This window comes from Prunus persica, chromosome G8 (genome assembly GCF_000346465.2).
Source record: "Prunus persica cultivar Lovell chromosome G8, Prunus_persica_NCBIv2, whole genome shotgun sequence".
NCBI classification, from domain to species: Eukaryota; Viridiplantae; Streptophyta; class Magnoliopsida; order Rosales; family Rosaceae; genus Prunus; species Prunus persica.
This window is the reverse complement of record NC_034016.1, coordinates 12,253,697-12,275,670: the sequence shown is the minus strand read 5'-3', so window position 1 is coordinate 12,275,670 and position 21,974 is coordinate 12,253,697. Positions and strand designations below refer to the sequence as shown.

Below are 21,974 nucleotides of genomic sequence, written 5' to 3'. Positions count from 1 at the left end.
AATGATTTACTACAATATTTTACACTTTATACATTGCATGGTGTAAGAGTTTTTTTATTCCAGCAGCCTGACGAATGGGCTTGGGTGCCGAAAAAGAGAAACATGTGAAGCTGCCCCTGTGTCTGAGTTCAAGGATCAGGTTCCAAGAGTGTTTCAAAAGGGTAGTTGAGCCTTAGGAAACACCTTGATCTTCTTCACCAATGAAACCAACAGTCGCTTACAGATAAATTCTTGGCTTAGCATAAGAAGCTTGTGGCATGGGAGCTGAGCATTCATGAGTTTAGCATGAGAGAGAGAAGGCTTGGGTTTCCTATGAGAAACAGAGGCTCGAAGTAAGGGGAAGAGAGAGTTTGATTGCTCTCTAGATGTGTGTTTATGGAAATAGAGGAAGAAGATGGAAACATAGGTGGCTTTAGCATATTTCCAGCAGCTTGACGAAAGCTTCGTCAAGCTCCTGGGTGATTTGACAGAAGAGAAAATGGGAAGCAATGGAAGAACAAGGCTTGAAATCATAGGGTTCCAGAGATGAAAAATGATGCTTGCTCTCTCTGGATGTGGGTTTTGAAAGAGAGAAAGAAGGAAGATGGAAGAACAAAGCATTAAATTGAAGGATTCCAGAAGGAATGCTTGCCTTCGATGAATTCTCACGGTTATTGGGATGCTTGCAGCAACCAAGGTGAGTTGTTTTTGCTGGGTAGGAAGTGACTCCTTTTATAGGCGTTGAACACTTTAATTTTGTCAAGCCACCCCCTTCCCTTTTCCTTCACTTTCTTCCATTCCACCTTGTTTGGTGAAATTTCTTTAACTTGAACCCATAGGCACGCAGCTTTTTGGGGTTCCAAGGTCCTTAGGCAGCTGGACTTCTCCATGTGGGTGAGGAGCCACCCATTTTTTCTTCTTGTTTTCTCACCAAAACTTGAAGAGGAAAGGATGGGTAAGGGTGCTTGGTCAAAAAGGTGATCAGCATATGGGTTTGCTTGGTTTTGGTGGTTTGGCTTCGATCTGGTTTTAGAGATGCACGACGTTGGGATATTTTATAAGGTGCTGGGCTGTTTCGTTTCCAGTGGCTTGTGAGTTCCCTTTGATTTCGTCAGACTGCTGGAAGCTTTGGCTGATGTGAGATTTTTCTCATGTGATATGGGCTATTAGGCTTTCTTAAGGTGATGGGCTACTAGGTTTTCTCTTATGCTTACCCATATGTTTGTGCTCAAGGAATGTACTTGAGTTTTGGTGCTCCCAAGTAACCCAAAACTTCCACTTCTTGGACAATCAATGGGCCTCGTGAATACTCGTAACCATCCATACCACAACCCGCTCAGCAAGCCCCAGGCGTGGCTTGGGCCCACTTAAGCTTATAGCGTGACATATTGCTTAAATAAGAATTTTTCGCTTGGTGTTGTACTGGGCCAAAAATATATTTGGGCCCAGCCTTGGATTTTTTTGGGCCTCAACACATGATAAGATACAAGAGTGACTTAGTATTCATAGAGTTCCTATAAGATTCAAATTTGAGTTATTTACACTAATACCTCATGAAGTTTTTAGCTTTTTTCACAAAACTCCTTGAGATTTTAGAAATTACAAGAACACCCCCCAAGGTTTTAAATTGTTTTCACAAAACTCATTTTCATTGATTTTTCATCAAAAGATTGATGATTTTATATCCAAAAAAAAAAAAAAAAAAACTCTCCGAATGGCCTTTGATATTAGATTACATATACTTTATTAAGGTTAATTTTATCATTTGCATAAGTTTTTTTATATAATGAAATCATCACTTTTGGGACAAACATTCAACGAAAAGGAGTTTTGTGAAAACACAAGAAACCTCAAGGCGGTGTTAGTGTAAATAATTGTTTAAAATTTTCATTATCTTAATTATTTTGATATTATTGATATTATTGTGATATTTTAGCCAAATATTATTGAAGTGTGAGAAAAATTATCAACATCAATATTGTTCGATATTATCGATATTTATACAATATATGTATAAATATGTTTCAAGATGTTTTGAACTATGTGCGTGACATGCAAGTGCCCCAAAAAGTCAAGAAAGAAAAGACCCCGGTCAACACGCTGTCATTATTATAATACTTATGTTAGATATATACACGTACGACAAATACGTTAAAATACGTTAAAAAAGGCGCGTAAAGAAAGCTGTTATCTACTGTGCCCGCCTCTACCCTACAACCAAAAAGTCCTCCTATACGTACGAACAATCCCATCACCACCACTCGAAAAATTAATTAAATAATATTTGGAATCTACGTGGAATTGCACGAATCATATAATTTTCGCTTATTTTTTTTTCTTTTTATTTTTTAATTAAATTCTGAGTTGTTTTCAATTTCAATTCAAAAAATTCCAAATTCCAGATTCTTCCAAATCTCTCTGTGTTTGGTTTTGGGCGATGAGTTTGTGAAAATCTCTGCAAACGATTCGCCATGGCCAAACCAAAAGCTGCGAGACGAACACTCGACTCTTACACTGTCAAGCACATCAACAAGACCGTCAGAGGTAGTTTCTAGAAAAAAAATCAAATTCGAATTTTCAATTCACTGTAAATTTTGATTTTGATTTTTCTCTTTCTGTCTCTGTGGCGATCAGCTGGGGACTGTGTGCTGATGCGGCCGTCGGATTCCGGGAAGCCGTCGTACGTGGCGAAAATCGAGCGGATCGAGGCGGACAGCCGCGGCTCCAACGTGAAGGTGCACGTGCGCTGGTACTATCGGCCGGAGGAGTCGATTGGCGGCCGGCGACAGTTTCACGGCTCCAAGGAGGTGTTTCTCTCCGATCACCACGACGTTCAGAGCGCCGACACCATCGAGGCTAAGTGTACGGTGCACACCTTCAAGAGCTATACCAAGCTCGACGCTGTTGGGAACGACGACTTCTTCTGTCGTTTCGAGTATAATTCCTCAACCGGAGCTTTCAATCCTGACCGTGTCGCTGTGTACGTTTCTCCTTCTCTCTAAGCTCATCGTTTTTTACTGTTTTGCCTAAAATTGGCTGAATTGAAGTGAATTGGCGATTGAGTTGTTCTTAAATTCAACTTTTATTTGGTGTTTGTTAGTGATTTTGTGCTTCAGTTATATGATTTCCTTGGTATTCTATTGAATTGAATGTAAAAGCATGGGACTTTAGCTTACTCTTTATAGTTTATTCATTGCAATTTAGAAACTTTGGCTCTTCTGATAAAGAAGAGGACAATGAAGTGAATGAGATGAGATACGATAGAGGTGAGAAAGAAATGAAGGAGAATACGTAAATCCAAAACTAAAAGCTAAAACCTTTTTAAATTCTTCTGGGGTTTTAGGTTTTATCCGTTGTGCAAACTATGCTCTATATATATCTTCTCTTCATGATGCCACATTTGTTTCTCACTTTCCTGTTAGTTTTGCCCCCTTCTGTTAAACAATGGAACTTTATGTTCAAGTTTTCATTTGCCTTCCTTCAGTTATGTATCTATGCGTACTTGCTTTTTGAGTTTGGGAATTACAACTAAAATATATTTGAGCCTTGAACTTAAGTTCCCATAATTTCTTTCATTATATAGGTTTCCCACAATTTTATTTTATTGATGAGAACTATGACTTTTATGAATAACAAGCCGATGTTGTTTCAACCTTGGGTTTGGGGATAATTGGTATTGGGTAATTTCACTTGAGCAGTTCTTGCTTATCCCAGTTTCTATTTTCATGTGGCAGGTATTGCAAATGTGAGATGCCTTACAACCCTGATGACCTCATGGTTCAGTGTGAAGGTTGTAGTGATTGGTAAGTTAGATGTTCAGCTATTCAATTGTTTGTGCCCCTCCAGCACTTTTGCCTCAGGAATGGTGGATTTATTATTATTTTTTTTTTGTTGATAAAGTTGAAAAGCTTTCTTCTTCTGAATATTTCGTATAGCTCTAGATAAATTTTTATTGATTAGTTTTTTAGTTTAGGCGTGCATGCAGTTGTTATCCATGTGCACAATGAAACTTTACTATTTTCCATTACTAGTTCTCTAAGATTATGACTTTGTACCTTTTATGACTTTCCCAGAGACCTTTCTGACTTTGATTGAGCCATACTTGTCTGGGCATTGTGTATGTGCCTTATTAATTATTTAATTATGTTACTTTCTGTTTTTATCAGTGGGGTATAGCATTTTTGCTAGATAGATGATGTGCAGAATGACTTCACATATTTCTAATTTTCTTGCCAATAGAATTCAAAAAGACTGAGGAACCAACCTCATTCTGAAGTCCCTCTGGTTTCATTTCTTTAATGATTTTATTTAGTTTTCATTTGGATGGTCTTTTATAATAGTATATTTCCAACACAATAACCCACTAACTACTGAGAAACAAGTTTCTGAGAACCTTTTTCTTTCGAGACACTTACTATAGCTGTGGAGGATTGATTATTATAGCTGTGCGTGATTAATCAATACATGTTTGTACAAAAATATTGCACACTGTGGGTTTTATGCATAACAATGTGGCAGGTAATTTATGGCAAGCAAATGTACTCTATATATGGAGACTTGATGTTTGCAATAGTGGAAAGAGAGAAATCTAAACATCTGTTAGTGGTTGTAGATAAGGAAGTTATTTTAGGAGAGGATGTGTTTCATATATGCTTTAGTAACTTGTACAGCAGAGGTATTCGTCTGGAAAATCAAGATAAGAGTAAATTCAGAGGCATGAATGGCGGTAGTTTAGATGATATTAGATGTCCGAAAATGGGTTATTAAATATTAAGTTAAATTCCTTTTCATAAATATATTAAGTTAAATTTAGCTTGGGAAAAACTAGGTTGGGGTAGTATCTCACCTTCTAGTATACCTCTAAGCCTTTATAAAAGGACTGTATCCAGTTCATAGAAGTTGGCAGAGTTCAAATCATTGTTCTACTTGGCAGGTACATGTTGATGAAATTGTGTTGGTATACTACTCTGCATCTGAATTCAAACATGCATGGGCCAGGTGCCTTCAAAGATTTAATTATGATGTAAATGATTATGAGTGACTGTTTAAATGTGAATCAGCTAGGCATTATTGTCTAATTGTGCACTGAATGGAGTCTTGATAAGTCGAAAGAAGTTTACCATTTAAAGAAGCATTAAAAATTAAAAATGTTGATTTACCCTTTTCTGGATGGGTATATTTCTGCAAATGCGTCTTAAATTCCCAGTGTTGTACAAGGAATGAGCATAAATTTTGTTGCTAAGTGTATATCCTTGTGCTGGCGTGCCTTGGGCATTAGTTGTGTTGCTAAGCTACTGCTTTCAGTAGCTCCTGAGGTTGACGTTTGAGGCAATTGCTTGAGAATAGTAAAAGAAGTAAATTAAAGGCATCGAAGCCTGGAATGCATATGCCTTCATTTGCCTTTTCATAATTCATATTCACTTTGTCTATTTTCATGTGTGCTTTCTCCACCTTTCCACTCCTTCTATAAAATAGATGAAATCTTCATTTACTGCATTTGATTCAGGTTTCATCCTGCTTGTATAGACATGAATGCAGAGGAGGCTAAAAGACTTGACCACTTCTTCTGTGAAGGCTGTTCTTCCGAGGGTCAAAAGAAGTTGCAGAATTCCCATACTGCTTCTAAACACCCTGATACAAAGGTACTCCTTTTTTCTTGGGAGACTTAGGAAAAGCCCAAAGGAGAGAGAAAATTTTTAAAACAAGCAAAAATGGACAAAATTGCCCTTATTTATTTTTTGATTTCCTAAGAAATCCTTTACATTTGCATGTCTTTGGTTTGAAAGTTGAGAGGTTATTTTGTCTTTTTTTAAAAAGCTTTGGCTTTTTCCAAAAGTGAAAGTTTTTTTATGGGTAAAACTTAAATTTACTTTTTTTCTTTAGTGTTGGATAAATTTGAACCAGCTGGTTTGTCTTTGTGCTTCTTGTTTACTTGTGGACTCTATCATGTCATCTGGAAATTGGCAGGTTATTGGGTATGTTTCATTTTTATATCTACCAATTAGAATTATTAACTTCTGTAATAGTTTGTTTCTCATTCTATCCATTATTATTCGATCCCAAGACACAGGGGTGTGATAAGTATATAGTCTCACTTTTAAAATCAGTTTTTTAAATGCCACGCTGTCCCAGTCTCCCAGAGAACCAGTAAAAAGGGGAAAAGAATTGAATCGAAAGAACTCATTATTAATTTCCCGGACAAGCTTGTATGCATCGTGCAAGGAACTTCATATAATAGGCAATCAGTAAGTGTAATGCCAACGCAAAAGATTCCGATGTGTTTGCATTTAGGTTCATTAATTTGTGCCACTTTATATGAATGGAAAAGCGTAAATATTTGTTATGAGGTAAAAAAGTATATAGAAATGCAGGTAATTTATTTTTTACGAGAAGATATAGTGGGTTATATGTAAAACTTAGATATCAAAAGAACCAACGATGTGTGCATCATTGATATTTGTTGGGTCTAGCATCCCCTGTAAGCAAATGAGCATAATCTGTGTATATAGTGAATATGAACTCACTACCATTAGTTACTAGTATTCCTTGACTTTCACTCATGCTGTCTTTCAGGTGGATACAAAACGGCGTCGGAGGTGATATTGTATATAAATCAATCTGATGAACTAGAGGTTCTCTTGTTCGGATCTTTGTTAGGGCTTAAGCAAACACGGAGGCATATCTGCACCACAAGTTGTGTATTTATGAGTTAATGGGAAGACGAAAACCAGCTTGAAAACCTTTATGGTGTCTATTTGGTTAGAGGTATCTCCCCGGTCTCTTTTAAAGGTCGAGGATGTGTTTGGTTGTGTGTAATTATATGTAATTTAGACCCTCTCCCTCACTCTCCCTTTCCCCTAGGATTGTGAATATTCCCAAAGTATTTTGCCAGTTACCACAGTAGCAATAGATAGAGCCTTTTCACGCTAATCTATTTCACTTTGGTATATATTGTTGGCTGCAGCATTAAGAAGTTGGATGCTATTTCTGTTTTTTTTCCTTCTGCAAATGTATATAATGTCTTAAGAGTTTGTTCCTTCTACAATTTGATTCTTCTTTCTTTTCGGTTTTCCCAATCAAATTCTATAGTGGGAGCCTTAACTAAGGCCCTTAGATGAGACCCTATCTCTTAACCGTTAGATCAATTTGGTTAGTTTGATCCAACGAGATAGGGCCTCATCTAATGACTCAGTTCTCCCACTATGGTGGATCCTCCAAATCTAATTAAGCGAGGGACATGGGCCTTGTTAAAATATCTACAATAGATCTTTGCACACCGTATTAGTGGGGAAAACCGAATAAAAGCAAAAGAAAATCTCTATACTAAAGCATGGGACATGCTTCAGTTATGATTTTCTACATACGCATAATGGCCACGTTTGCTGCGGTTTCTGTTGGTGTTAGCTGGGTGCACTCTGGCTATGCTGGCAAGAAATTGTTAAGGGATAGATTAGGTAATGAAATAATTTCAGGTGGTATAATCAATCAACTCATGTTATAACACGTGATTTTATTATGAATACTACATAAAACATGAACCCGATGTTCACCCATATTAGAACTTAGTGATTTTGTTATATCAAAAGAGTGAAGGTGCCCATGTAAGGACTAGTCTGTGATATGCAGATAAAAAGGAATGACTCAACTATTAAGTAGTGTTCAATTGAAATTTTTAGACCTTATTATTAAGGGATAGAATTAAAGATTGGTCCAAGTTTCATTCCCTCCAATGTGTCCCAAAAAAAATTGCCACAAAAAGAAACCAAATCGTAAAAAGGAATTCCGTTGCCGGGACTTGAACCCGGGTCTCTCGGGTGAGAGCCGAGTATCCTGACCAACTAGACTACAACGGATGTTGGGAATAAGTGCAGCTTAATACTATAAATAGAGTAAGGACTCATAACACAAAAGCCAAGTTCTGAAATTCCAACTACGATCAATCATCCCTTCTAAATAATATATAACCAAAATTAAATACGATTTTGTCTTATAGTTATTTATTTTCATTATTTTGATCTCTAGAATATGATGTATAAAGGAATATATGATCACAAACTCATTATTCCTTTTCTTATATTCAACAATTGCGTCCAACTTCGTAATTAAATTCATTATTCTTTTTAATATTCTGAATGTTTATTTAAAGGAAAAGTGTTATTGTGCATAACATGTTTTTTCTTGGGAGATTTTGGAAAAACCCAAAGGAGAGAGAAATTTTTTAAAAGAAGTCAAAATGGACAAAATTGCCCTTATTTATTTTTGGATTTCTTAATGAATCCTTTACATTTGCATGTCTTTGATTTGAAAGTCGAGAGGTTTTTCTGTCTTTTTTGAAAAAGCTTTGGCTTTTTCCAAAAGTGAAAGTTTTTTTATGGCTAAAACCTAAATTTACTTTTTTTCTTCTGCAGTACAAATTGAACCCCAGGCAACTCAAACTCCAACTTGAGATTATGGATATGGAAGCTAAAAGCTACCGCAAGAAGATGGAGTAATTATCTCATCTGTGACAAAGCTGAAGGCTAAACCAACAAAATAGGCATTCATGAGGTTATCAAAACTTGCATCTTGTTTATGAGAAAATTAAACATTAAGCTTTTCACTATAAAGGACAGCACCACTTTAACGCCAAATGATTCAGAGTTTATGGCACGAAACGTACATCTCATTTGCATTGGTGTCTCGATTCAAAAAATTTGGTGACTTGATATAAAATTGGCAATGGATACAAACACTTATACAAGTAATGTCACCCTATTCTTATCTGCTTGGTACAGTTTATAATACAGTATACAAGACTTTCTAGTGAGACAATTTCGGGGCGAAAAAAATGGAAGAATTAAGCAGTCTGCACGTGTGAACTGAAACTTGCATCTCTCTGTATATGTTTGTTTTAACCTGTCTTTGATCTCTTCCATACAATAACCGTACCATAGAAATCGGATGACGCTAACAAGTTCTCTCCATGGTTCCAAGCAACACCGATAACTGGAAATCGATGACCCTGCAGTCACATATATTTTGGTCATTTGGGTCCAATTTGCGACTAGGAAACCATTAAAGCCTTGTGTATGAATAAGATGAACCTGTAGCTTGTTTACACATGTATGCTTTGGCCGAGTTAAATCATAGAAATACACATTTGAATCCTCACTTCCGGCAACTAGGGTATTTTAACAGCATGGCGATGTCAGTAAACACACACATAAAAAGTGGTAACAGCAAGACAATGTCAGTAAACCCACATAAAAAGTAGTAACGAAGTATGTGGCAGCATCGATGTTGACATACATACCTATATATTCTCCTTTTTCAAGGGAAAGCAGAGGGCAGAAAGAAGCCCGGATGCTGTATATCCGTGGATTTAATTTGAGTGAGCAGCGGAGAGTCAAATAACCCTGTATTTCCAGAGCAACACTACAACATACCAATCTTGCTGTCAGTGCTTTAAATAAACAACAAAAGTAACAAGGCATGTTCTGTGACCAAACCTGAAGAAAGACAAACTTCCATCTTGAGTACATGTCAGCAACACAGGGCCTCGAGCCAACATAGAAAAACTTCGGTACTGCACAGTTGTGACTGCAGATTTGCGCCTGATGCTACTTCGATGGCGATGAGAGCGGGATAATACTCCTGTGTGAGAATTCATACTTACTGAATAGATACACCCCTGCAACGAATTATACAATGGACTATATCAGTAAAAGGATATGCAAGCCCATCAGAAGGGAACTTGAAATAAGTATATGCAATGACACACCGTCGCATCCCCACAGAACATGAGCTGTCCAGTGTGAGCATAGTCCATGGAAGTAACCTCACTGTCAAAAAATATTTTATGAATGATCCTCCCTGTGCTGAAATTGAAAACCTGATACATTGATGTAGAAGTGCCACCAATCAAATATAATGATAATGTCCTTGAAATACAAACATTACTGGAAAATGACGGCCAAAAATTCGGCTGTGCATGAACATAGGGTATTCAGAACCTAAGTTCTTTTCCTTTCTGACGAAGCAACATGCAAAGGTTTCAGTCATTACCGTAACTTCTTTATCTGCATTGCCAACTGAAAGGAAGTTGTTATTTACCTACATCAAGGAGATGAAGAGAAAACAAAACCTTAAATTGCACTGTTGCATATCATGTTTTGAATAATTATAAAAAAACGAAGGCAAATAATTTTAATTTTGCACTAACGTCATCACAGAAAGTCAATGGAAAAGCCATTATTTAATTGAATCAATGAACGTTGTGGAACTTGATTCAAATGAGGGAGATTCGAGTCTAGTGGGAAAGAATCTTCTATGAGAATCTAGTAGAGACAGGAACCAAAAGCCTGATAGGCATTTAACATCTGGCCTAAAATAAAACAACTTGCACTGATGAAACACAAAACATTTTAAACATGCACATATACAGGGTGACAAATATAAAAATGGATTGCAGCAATTCTGAGGAGCCAAATGTTCTTAATGTTTGTATACACTTACAGGGTGAAAACGAATACACAGTTGCGAAGAAACTCCATATATTACTCGAATGCAAAGGCCTTTTGAAATCTCCCATACTCGCACAGTTTTATCCATTGATGAGGATGCAATGTACTGATTGTTTGATGAGAAATCAAAGTCTGAAAATGAATTAGAATTTCAGAAACATGATCTAGAAACAAAACAAAGTTTGTTTTTATCAGTGTCTAAGAAAAAAAAAAAAAAAAAAAAAAAAAAACTAGAAGATTTGCATCCAGTACAGAATTATGGACTCAATGTTGCATATCATGATTCTTTTGCCTCTTAGTCATCAGAACCATTTTGAACAACTGTAAAATTTTCAGTATACCTATTAATTTACTGCCACAAGTTGATTGGATTAACCAAAAATAAATAAAAATGTTGGTGGTACCAGAGTGTTTACTTGGAGCAAGGTGCTTAAGCCTAGGACTTCTTATGCTACCAGTCCGTACAATCTCAAAATTAAATTTTGTACCATAAAAATCTACTTATTTATGGAGAACAGGCAAACAGGGCTACAGATATTATTATTGAAAATACGAAAGAAAAAGACAACAGTAACAATACCAGTCAATCCAACCTGTAACATCTTTGGAGTGACCATCCAGATGCTTGAGGACTGATGGTGGATCAGAGACAGTGCATACTGTCAAGGTTCCATCCGATGCTCCATATGCAAGCAGATCAGAACTCATGTGCCCAAACTTCAAAACCGTAACTGTACATAAAAACAATGAGGTTTCTTCCTTTTTAAAAGTTACATTCGCTCTCAACTTAGTAACACAACCAGGGGGGTCAATTGGTCTAGTACTTGCAGGAAAAAATTACCAGAGGCTTTGCACTGATCAAAGATGCAATGCATTCCTACAAACGAGTATGCAGGTTCAGCCCGCCGATTACGTGGGCGGTCATTATCACTAGTACTTGAGCCAAAACTTCTGCGAGGCGAAGGTTGACTGCCACTTTGGACGTCCTGTAAAGAAAAGAACAACATGAACCCATGATCACAACCAGAAAGGGAAAAAAACAGTTAACAAAGTAAAATTCTAATTTTGCACTGTAATCCCAAATTTTGCCCAAGGGTCATCACATTTATAGCTCGGAAACTAAAACTCACATCTCCACATTCAAGCAATGGAAATGGATGGGGATGAGCAACATATGCATATTATATAGGATTAACAAAACCCAGAAAGGAATGGAATTTGAATTACAGAAACACATACCCTGCCAGGGCTCCAGCTTTCGACATCATACAAAAGAGACCGTGGACTTGGAGGTGGAATCCATCGCCCACTGATGCATGAAGCAGTAAATTACCCTGATGTCAGCATACATTACGAATTTAAGAAAACAAAACAAAAAACTCACTAATTAAAAAAGATTAATTATGATTTCATCACAGTTTGGTTTGAGAGAGTAGCAAAGCAAAGCTTGATATGAATTGATGGGTGGACGGACCTGTTTCCGGGAGTGGTTTGGAGGCTCGGAGTTTGCATATTTTCCCAATTCCTCGGCCTCCGGATGTAATTTCGAAACGCAACGTACCCTTTTCCATTGCATCTCCAATCCTTCAACGATCAAAATCAATACCAGTATGCATGAAATGAATGAATTTCTGAATTCCGTAAATTGTTGAACACAGAAGATGAAGAAGAAGAAGAGAAGAAGATTACAAGGCGGCGTTGAAATGGAGACTGGGGCTTGCGAGAGAGAAGAAGGCGACGAATGCCGATGTAGTCGGGATCGGAGTCGGCGGGAGCAGGCTGAAGCAAGCAGATCAACAGCTGTGGATCTGCGTTCTTCTTCTTCTTCTCCTTCTCTGGTGGAGCACCACCATCACCATTGGCAAGACCAATCTTCTTCTCCACCTCTTCTGGAGCACAATCATCACCACCATCGCCATTACAGGCCTTCTCTTCCGCCATCTGGGTTGTTTTGTGTTCTGGGTTTGGATTTAGCTTTGGCTACGTGTTTGTCTATGGAGGAGTATATAGTTTGACTCTGAGAGAAGAGTCTTAGGTGGGTCGTTGTTGTGGAACCGTTAGATGAAATGACACTGGATCTCATCCAACGGTTAAAAGGAAAGGAAAAAAGAGTTATTCCCTTTTACTTGCACACTCGCACTCCTCTGCTTTGAAACTTCAAATTTTTTTGGACATGTTCAAGATTTTTAGCCCAATTTTTCAGATTTTTAAAATCTTAATCACCCGATGTAGGCTTAGATAGAGGAAGATAGAGAATCCGAAAAAAATAAGGTATTATGGAGATGTCGCGTTTAAAAGATAAAATAATATGGACAACAAGTCAGAAAATAATTCAGAACAAACAAATTTGAAATAAAATTAAGTTTTTGAAATTTCAATTTTCGTTCGATAAAAATGTTCGAAAAAATAAATTATGATTGTATAAACACAATTTTCTCAAGAAAAATTAACCACAAAATTTTTGTAAGTTAAAATCATTTTTTTAAAAAATTAATAAAGTTGCTGACTCAAATTTTAACTTTGCACTATTTGAGACTACTGTATACATGAATAGTTCTATTTTACGAGGGGAAAATTTGGGATTGAGTCTGCTTGCATCGAAGATGATCTAAAAGTTATTAACATGTTCAAAAAATGGTTAGCTTTCCTATTTCCCACAAGGCAATGGGTGAGGTTTGCTACATGCTCTCTAATGGATAAGGTAACATGCAAGGCAACTTTGCCTCAATGTGTCTGGTAAGGCAACTTTGCCTTGGTAGTTGTTAAAAGAGACTGGTGAGTACAGCTGCACAGGTTGGGTTAGGTGATTTGAGCTATTTTGATCCTGCATTGAGCTCTTTCTTATCTTAGTGAAGTTGTTTGCCTGGTCTTGGTGTGTACTTTTCAGAATGGTGGCTTTCTTTTGAATCATAAACTCAAAAAAGAGAGGAGCAAATTATATCACAAAGCAACCACAACAAGAAGTCAATGATTTAAGTTTTTATATGCATTCGATCTTGGGAATCAATTTTTCGATGGTAAAAAGAGAGACACAAGAAAAAGGGTACAAAGATTTTTGTGATTCAACCTCAATCCTATGTCCATGTTGAAGAGGATCGTGTATAAAAGCACATGAAAATATATAGCCAGCGAAGAAAACATTGAATCTTCTAATAATACTCATACATTCAGGCATTTAATTTATTGTTTCCATCAAGATCAGGCTCTTATGGACTTTGAATCATCTACAGGGTAATAGTGTCTGTTGAAAGCCCATGTAGAATCAGCTTCTACTGCATATCCTTCTTGATTACGGTGCCAGCTAAAGTAAGCATGAGTTCTGTTCTTTATGTCAAAAATTCCATGACCAAAACTGGCCTCTCGGAAAAGTGAGTAATCTGGCTGTGGCTCTGTCATACTGCACCACAAGAAAGAATCAAAGAAGTCACACATTAAGCTATCAGGCAATGCTAACAAGCAGGAAATTCTGGTGTACTGATAAAATTCTTACACGGTCGATAAGCCTTCCAGATTTCCTCCATCACCAACCGTAACGTACACTGGTGCAGATTGATCTTTCACAGGAGTGCAATTTGCATTCACAACATTATATGCAACATTGGACACACGTTCCTGTGGTGTATACCAATTAAATCAGCATTTCTGCATTCTGCAAAATACTTTTCCACAAAATGGTTTCTTATGCGTATATTGAGTACTTACAGATCGTTCATAGGCATGAACATGACCGTTAAATACAACATCGACTTTGTACTTGACAAACCACGGTTCGAACGTCACTCTCATGCCTTCTCCTTCCATGTAGTGCGAGTAGTAGCTATTATACCATGGACAATGCATTATAACAATCAACCAAGGTGTCTCACTCCTGTTAACTTTTGGTAGCTCTGTCTCGAGCCATTGGTACTGAGGAGTGCTTGGACCTTAAGAAAAAAGAAATGATATGTAACATGAAATTGCTGAAGCACTCAATTAATTTGAACACATAGTACAGAAGATCTCACTGCCAAATTAGAAATTAAAGACAGGACATCCTGCAGAGTCGGAATATGTATATGTATACTGTATATATTCTCACCGTATGCCGAATAAGAAGCCAAGACTATGATGTATGCCGAAGCTCTCTTGATTGAGTACCAAAATGGGGCAGTACTCCCTGATGCATTATATGGGACGTAATACCGGTGAGTGTAAGGCTTAAAAGGTATTGTTTCACCCTGCAACAAAAGTACCAATCTTCTTTTAGCAAAATACTTTATCTGGTGACTTTCTTAGGATTCGAAAATTCATTAAAAAAAAAAAGAGCAGCAAATACTGGGATAAATTTAGTGGATGAGTAGAACTGTAAATAAACTAACAACAATGGCATCATGGTTGAGAAAGATGCTATATTTCAAGTGCTATTATACAGAATAGTATACTTCTTTAGATTTCACACAATGCAGACCTTTCTTTCTCTTTGGTTGCCAAAGACGAGGATCATTCTTATAATGCATGTATTTCTTACAACAAGTGTATACACAATTGTACAAAAAATGATCTAATCGAACACGAGAAAAGATAAACAAGAGTATAACTTTCCAGACAAGCTAGTGTTTTTATGAGATGCTTACAAGTTCTGGGGAAAAATCGATCTCATGATTCCCTGCACTCCATATCCAAGGTTGATAAGCAGCACTTCTCTCAGTGAATCTCCCCCATGTATCCCATCTAACATTATCATGACATGGATAGTCATCTGCATAGGAGAGGTCCCCAAGATACAAAACTGTTTGTCCTTTGAGCGGATTTAATTCGTAATGAGTAAGGGTCCTATTTGAATCGAAGGTCTGACCCAGATCACCTGCAAATGATAACCCAAATGGTTGGTGATATATAGATTTTAACCACACACTGCAGCAAAACAATTTATAGTTGTGTCTTATCCATTATCTAGTTCCCAAGTTAAGGCCATAAAGCAAACTGTTGAAAATGGTACACTTGCACACTAAGGAACAAGTTTCACAAGATTTGAGCAACAATTTTGTTTTTCAAGATGGAATGGAAGAGGGCCGTTCGAACAAACCTTGTAACTCACTCAACAGCACGAAATTACATTTGAATCACAATGCCAAAATTTGAACCAGGTCTAACTAGCTACAGCATTTTATGATCCATCCTGTTTCAATACGAAATACTGACCTATGAGACCAAATGTGTAAGGTACGTCCGGACCAATTTCAGGAGGAGTTGTAAACCAGAATTGCCTCTCAGTATTGCCTATTCCAACTACATAGTAATATGTGGTATTGAACTGCACAAGAATGTGAAGTAATTGGATCACACTACAGTCTTAAATACTTAGGCTGCGTTCATACTTTCAATTGGAAAATTCCAAACCTGTTCTCCGGTACAGACTCCACAACCTATGCATTTGAAGAAAAAGAATATAATGCAAAACATAAAGGGCATGAAATTTACCGACAAATTTCCAATAGTGCAGTGGTGAATGTATCCAGAAGTGTAATTGTAGAATGTATAGGTTGTAACAACGCCCTCAGCCGTCTGATTCTTGCTATCTGCACTCCAGTAAATCACCCCGCTATAGCCTGGTTCATCAGCAGTGATCCAAGACACGATCACTGCGTTACCCTGATGGTCTCCTTGTGTTATATGAACCTTAACTCAAGAGCACACACATATCAGAAACTACACCTACTAATCAATCCCATAATGAAGAAAAATAAAAATATGAAGTAAGCCATAAATTTTCGAAAACAAGAAAACAAAAGACAAGAACTACATTGACAAAGCTCTCTCCAGGGGAGGTAATATAGTTGAACTACCATTGGCTAAAAGTAAATTCTAATGAGAGGATGGAGATTATACTTGTTGAGGTGCATTATGGCCAGGAGGGACTTGAAAGACATCACTGTCAAGCGGCATATCTGCGCTGTATTTAATTGTCCTCACAAAAGTGCTTGTTATACCTCCATTGCAGACCACTGCCAAGTTCAAGACCAATCCCAATACTGCAACAATGGCTACCATTGAAGAAGCAGAAGTAGAAGAAGCTAATCTCACCACACCCATCTTGGTCATATTGTCTAAGAGTGGGGACTATTCAGAAGTAGAAGAAGCTGATTTCCTTTATATACACATGAAACAATAAATTAAAAGAATAAAAAATTCTTTAACTTGTCACAGAATGTGGGGACTATTCAGAGCTCTATACGAATATACAGATTAGATGTCAAAGAGTCGAATCCAAAAACAAATAGGGTTTGCCTGGATTTTGTTCGGTTGCTATCTTTCTTGTAATTTAATTGTCTTCTGGGGAAGACAAAATTGAGCATGAAAAGTGCATTGTTTGACTTTGGAACAAAATTGAGCATGAAAAGTGCATTGTTTTCATATATATAATACATATATATATATATATATATATGAGAGAGAGAGAGAGAAACATAAGTGCATTCTTGTTTGATTATTCCTAGAGAAATAGCATATGGTCAAGCTACTAGCGTCTGAGTCTAATCTACTATTCAGTGCAACCTTTGTTTCATGTAATTTAAAACCTGCCTTGCAAATCTTGTTTCTTTCTTTGGTTGGTGTTGTCTGGTTGTCTTCCTTTTTTAGACCCTTTGCCTTTGTTTTGCCGCTCGGCGTTTTCTCTTTGGACTTGTCTTGGTGCAGTTACGGCATTCAAGTAAGCAAAATTTCCAATATACCCTGCCTACCCGGAAAACAATGAGTATATCGGGTCCCAGCGGAACGATGACCAACTTTCTTGATGAGTCAAATGAGTACACAACATGTTACCTATGTTGTTAAAATATAACTTTTCATATTTCCTTGAAGATGCTCACTTTTATAATTGCATTTATACCTTATGGTTATGTGAAAATAGCTGCATCTATGCACACATACCTTTTGGATTTTGTTTTGTGCTTGAAGCTGAAGCCCTATTGGTTTAAAATATGTGTTAACTTGGGCTCGAAGATTAGGAATTTCGGATTTATGGGTTGAAGGAGATTCTCATGTCTTAATTCGTATGTTACGTGAGAATAAAGTTTCGAATTTATGCGTTTGTGTCTATTCTACATAATATTGAGAGTTTGTTTCATGATCTCCAAGTCACTGAACTCAGGCATATTGAATGAGTCATCTACTTTAGGGCATTACAGAGATAATGTAGATACCTATTTGGTTCTGTAGTTTTAAAGCCTCCATGGCTTGTAAGTATTAGAAACTCAAGGATATGATGCAGATCCGCCTTCTATTAGGTTTTTCTTTTTCTTTTTTTTTGAATAGAAACATTTTTATTCAAATATTTAGGATCAAAACAAGGCCATTTAGCACGCAGGAAAAAACACTAGCCGGTGAAACAGACACAAGGCCACTCAACACATAACCTTTTTCTTTTTCTTCAAAAGTACAGAATAAATGAGATTCAAATTTGTAAGAGTTGGGGGAGGGTATAAACTATTGAATCTTTTATTAGCTGATACATTTGGGTGCTTATTCAAGGGAACAATAGCAACATAACGTCTTCTAATTATTGGGCACTTGTGGAATCATCAACAGGATGATAGTATCTGTTGAAAAACCACATAGAATCAGCTGTTACTGCATATCCATCTTGATTCCGGTGCCAACCATAGTATGCATGGGTTCGGTTCTTGATGTCGAAAGTAGCATGACCAAAACTGGCCTCTCTATAAGCTGAGTAAGCCGGCTGGGGTTCTGTCATACTGCATCACAAAAGAAAATTTTCATAGCCTCAGTATGCAGTGCTAACAAAAGGCATTGAATCAGAAAACACGAATTCTATCTCGCATACTGACTTAACGCCAAATCTATTGCGCATACTGACATACTTAACACCAAATCTATCATGCACACTGATATACTTACTTGGTTGCTAAGCCTTCAAGATTTCCTCCATCACCAATGGTAATGTAGACCGGTGCGGATTGATCTTTCACGGGAATGCAAATACCATTTACAATGTTGTATGCAACATTGGATATGCGTTCCTGTTGTATACACAAATCAGTGAAATCACTTATCAAGTCCTGACATCTTGAATCTTGACAGTAGATGGAGGATGGTAAAAGGGAAAAACAAAATGCAGTGTGCTTAGTATTAGGTATAGGCATTTCTGCAATGTACATTCCCTGAAATGGGTTTCCTATACTTTCTCGAAAGATTAAAGTGTTTGATGAATCAGACCAATATGTTGAATTTAAAAATCTTTGTTGTACAAATAGAGACTATTTTGTTATACAATATATCCAGTTCTATGCAGAGCAGCACACCAAATCACAGGGACAAAGGCATGTATATAAAGCACTTACAGATCGTTCATAGGCATGGACATGACCAGCAAATACCACGTCAACCTTGTACTTCACAAACCATGGCTCATACATCACTCTCATGGTTTCGCCTTCCATATAGTGATAGTTGTAACTATTATACCATGGTGAATGCATTAAAACAATCAACCATGGTGTCTCACTTCTGTTAACCTTTGGTAGCTCCTGCTCAAGCCATTTGTACTGAGGAGTGTATTTACCTCGAAAAAGGAAATGATATGTTAAATGAAATTGCTGAAGGACTCAGTTTAACACAGACGTTGTAAATGTGACCTCTCTACAAAGTTGGAAATTGACTGGATGTTTTGTGGAGAACAAGAAATTCTAATTGGTGTACATGATAATTTGGAAGCAAAATCCTATCATTTTAAAAACAGCCGTTACAAAATATCTGTATGATATAACTTAAACAATCAGTCCATGATTTCATTTGCAGAGATGAATATGGTATACTGCTGTAAAAATCCATGAAAAAAAGAGCTAACTATTTAAAGTTTATTGTGGATTTCAACCCCCAAACCACCCAAAAAATTAGCAGGGACCACAGGAGCTGATGTAACAAATGCAAGGAGTATCCGGTTATGTCTTTATCTTTTATTTTTTTCCTCTTTTTTTTGGGTCAAAGTATGTCTTTATCTATTTATTTCAAGATGACATTTGTAATAAATTTATGGGTGGCATAGTTACGCATTTGATATTCAGAAAAGAAAATTTTGCATGATGTTAATATATTAACTAAAACATAAGTTTATATCCTTACCATATGCTGAATAAGAAGACAAGACTATGATGTATGCTGAAGCTCTCTTGATTGAGTACCAAAAGGGAGCAGTACTCCCTGATGCTTTATATGGGACATGATATCGGTGAGTGTAAGGCTTAAAAGGTTTGGTTTCATCCTGCAACAAAAGTTCCAATCTTCTTTTAGAAAAATGCCACATCCAATGACTTTTTTGGGACATGGAAATGCATACACAAAATGTGCAGTAGATAGTAGATACCGGGTTAAATTTTGTCAAATACAAGATATTTGGAAGGACAAGCACACATATACAAGCTCTCATCTAAGACCAGAAATGGCAAATGAGAGTATAAGCTCACTTTCTAGAGCAACCACATGTTTTATGAGATGCTTACAATTTCTGGGGCAAAATCAATTTCATGATTCCCTGCAGTCCATATCCAGGGTTGATACGCAACACTTCTCTCGGTGAATCTTCCCCATGTATCCCACCTGACATTATCATGATTTGGGTAGGTATCTGCATAAGAGAGGTCCCCAACAAACAATACTGCTTGTCCTTTCTGTGGGTTTAACTCGTAATGAGTAAGCGTCTTATTGGAATCAAAGCTCTGACCCAGATCCCCTGAAAATGATACATCATGGCAAAATGTTATTTAGATTTAAGAAAGTACACTAGAGTAGAACAATTTACATTTCACAAACACAGGCAATTGCGTCTCATTGATTATGTAGTTCCCAAGTTAAGGAAAACTGTTTCAAATGACAGACTTGCACACTAAGGGACAAGTTTCATAAAATAAAGAACTCTAATTTGCTTTGGTATCATTCAAAATGAACGTAGGAGGCTCGTTGCAACACCTCTAAGCTAGTCAATAGTATGAAATTTCCTTTTCAATCCAATGCCAAAAGTTGAACCAGATGTAAATAGCTACATTACTTTACAATGCATCCTGCTCTGATACGAAATACTCACCTATGAGACCAAATGTGTAAGGGACGTCTGGCCCAACTTCAGGAGGAGTTATAAACCAAAACTGCCGCTCAGTGTGGCCAATTCCAACCACATAGTAGTATTTGGTATTGAACTGTGCAAGAATGTAAGGATTAGATCACACTACAATTTGTAAATTACACTTAGACTGCAATCATCATTACAATCAGCAAATTCTACAGTCAACCTATGGATTTGAAGGAAAAAGAAATGAGGCAAAAGCACATGAGGATATCAAGTTTACCTTTAAATTTCTGATGGTCGTGTGATGAATGTAACCAGAAGTGTAATTGTAGAATTTATAGGTTGTAACTTTGCCCTCAGATTTCTGTTTCTTGCTGTATGCGCTCCAGTAAAGCACTGTATTGGAACCTGGTTCCTCCACCGTGACCCATGACACAATCACGGCTTTTCCCAGCTGGTCTCCTTGTGTTATATGTACCTTAAATCAAAGATCAGACACATATCAAAATTAAATTAAATCACCCAAAACTACACCTATTAATCAGTCAATCTCATCAAGAAGAAAGCAAATTATGAAGTAAGCCATCAATTTTCAATCAAAAAAGAACAAATTTATATAAAAGATATTCAATTAAATAAAGGGTCTTCTATGGTTCCTCTTCCACAACAATTGACTAAAAGTTGTCTTAATTATACAGAGAGAGAGAGAGAGAGAGAGAGAGAGAGAGAGAGAGAGAGATCATACTTGCTGAGGTGCGTTATAGCCAGGAGGGACTTTAAAGACATCACTGTCAAGAGGCATGTCCACAGTTTTCTCCACTTTCCTCACAAAACTACTTGTTTTGCCTCCATTACACACCACTGCCAAGCTCAAAACAAAACCCAACACTGCAACAATGGCTGCTGCTACCCGGGAAGAAGTACCCATCTTGGCCATGTTTCGCAGAGGACCCTCAAAACCCACGAATCCACAGATAGCCTACTGAGCTTAGGACAAGCATTTCCTTTATATAGGCTTGAAATGAGTTTACTAATAAAGAAAAAAATGATTTTCCATAAAATGAGGGGAATATTCATGGCTCTATGCGGATAACAGAGACTGGAAGTCAACGTATTGAAATTTGAACTGCGTGTTGCTCTGGGAATTTAAGAGGGGCAATTTGGGTTTCAGGGAAAAAAATGATGATGGGATATAGTTTGTTTTTTTCTTCGATAGGAGAAAGTTGACTTTGGAGTTTTCGGAGAAAATGTAGTGTGGAAAGTTCATTCGCCATTGTTTGACTGACTGGACCGACATACAAGACATGTCGATGATGACTTAAGTTTGAATTTGATATATAATAGTTTTTTAACATTTCACAGGTCAAATTAAAATATTATTTTATTACATATTATTTGTTAGTTTACAATAATTTAGGCACATCAATTGAAAT

General features: G+C 37.0%; 4 protein-coding genes and 1 non-coding gene across 7 annotated transcripts; 1 reads left to right on the top strand and 4 right to left on the bottom strand.

Moving 5' to 3' along the window:
- LOC18767186 (chromatin remodeling protein SHL) lies at positions 2,328–7,021 on the top strand. Of its 3 annotated transcripts, none has more exons than XM_020570570.1 (6): positions 2,328–2,523; positions 2,614–2,959; positions 3,714–3,782; positions 5,486–5,621; positions 5,863–5,954; positions 6,553–7,021. In XM_020570570.1, exons 1-6 carry the CDS (start codon positions 2,451–2,453, stop codon positions 6,599–6,601), a joined length of 765 nt encoding a protein of 254 aa, XP_020426159.1. In that variant the 5' UTR covers positions 2,328–2,450; the 3' UTR covers positions 6,602–7,021. The 3 variants fall into 3 exon arrangements, with proteins under 3 accessions (XP_020426159.1, XP_020426160.1, XP_007200462.1); XM_020570571.1 differs by having other exon boundaries at positions 2,329–2,523; positions 5,947–5,954; XM_007200400.2 differs by lacking the exon at positions 5,863–5,954 and having other exon boundaries at positions 2,331–2,523.
- TRNAE-CUC lies at positions 7,760–7,832 on the bottom strand. The gene has a single exon. It is a non-coding gene; the product is annotated as a tRNA-Glu (tRNA).
- Positions 8,617–12,582, bottom strand: LOC18768269 (WD repeat-containing protein 13). Its single transcript, XM_007199735.2, has 12 exons — positions 12,171–12,582; positions 11,956–12,065; positions 11,721–11,790; positions 11,323–11,467; positions 11,075–11,212; positions 10,474–10,613; positions 10,024–10,071; positions 9,740–9,850; positions 9,468–9,649; positions 9,272–9,393; positions 9,063–9,139; positions 8,617–8,980 (listed from the first exon to the last, which is right to left on the bottom strand). Exons 1-12 carry the CDS (start codon positions 12,420–12,422, stop codon positions 8,870–8,872), a joined length of 1,506 nt encoding a protein of 501 aa, XP_007199797.1. The 5' UTR covers positions 12,423–12,582; the 3' UTR covers positions 8,617–8,869.
- On the bottom strand, positions 13,538–16,553 carry LOC18767492 (purple acid phosphatase 2). Its single transcript, XM_007200188.2, has 8 exons — positions 16,350–16,553; positions 15,942–16,139; positions 15,663–15,774; positions 15,095–15,324; positions 14,560–14,698; positions 14,184–14,404; positions 13,972–14,093; positions 13,538–13,878 (listed from the first exon to the last, which is right to left on the bottom strand). The coding sequence occupies exons 1-8, from the start codon at positions 16,551–16,553 to the stop codon at positions 13,680–13,682; spliced, it is 1,425 nt and encodes a 474-aa protein (XP_007200250.2). The 3' UTR covers positions 13,538–13,679.
- Positions 17,844–21,600, bottom strand: LOC18767162 (purple acid phosphatase). The gene is made up of 8 exons (XM_007200941.2): positions 21,287–21,600; positions 20,822–21,019; positions 20,560–20,671; positions 19,979–20,208; positions 19,602–19,740; positions 18,821–19,041; positions 18,378–18,499; positions 17,844–18,214 (listed from the first exon to the last, which is right to left on the bottom strand). Exons 1-8 carry the CDS (start codon positions 21,476–21,478, stop codon positions 18,019–18,021), a joined length of 1,410 nt encoding a protein of 469 aa, XP_007201003.1. The 5' UTR covers positions 21,479–21,600; the 3' UTR covers positions 17,844–18,018.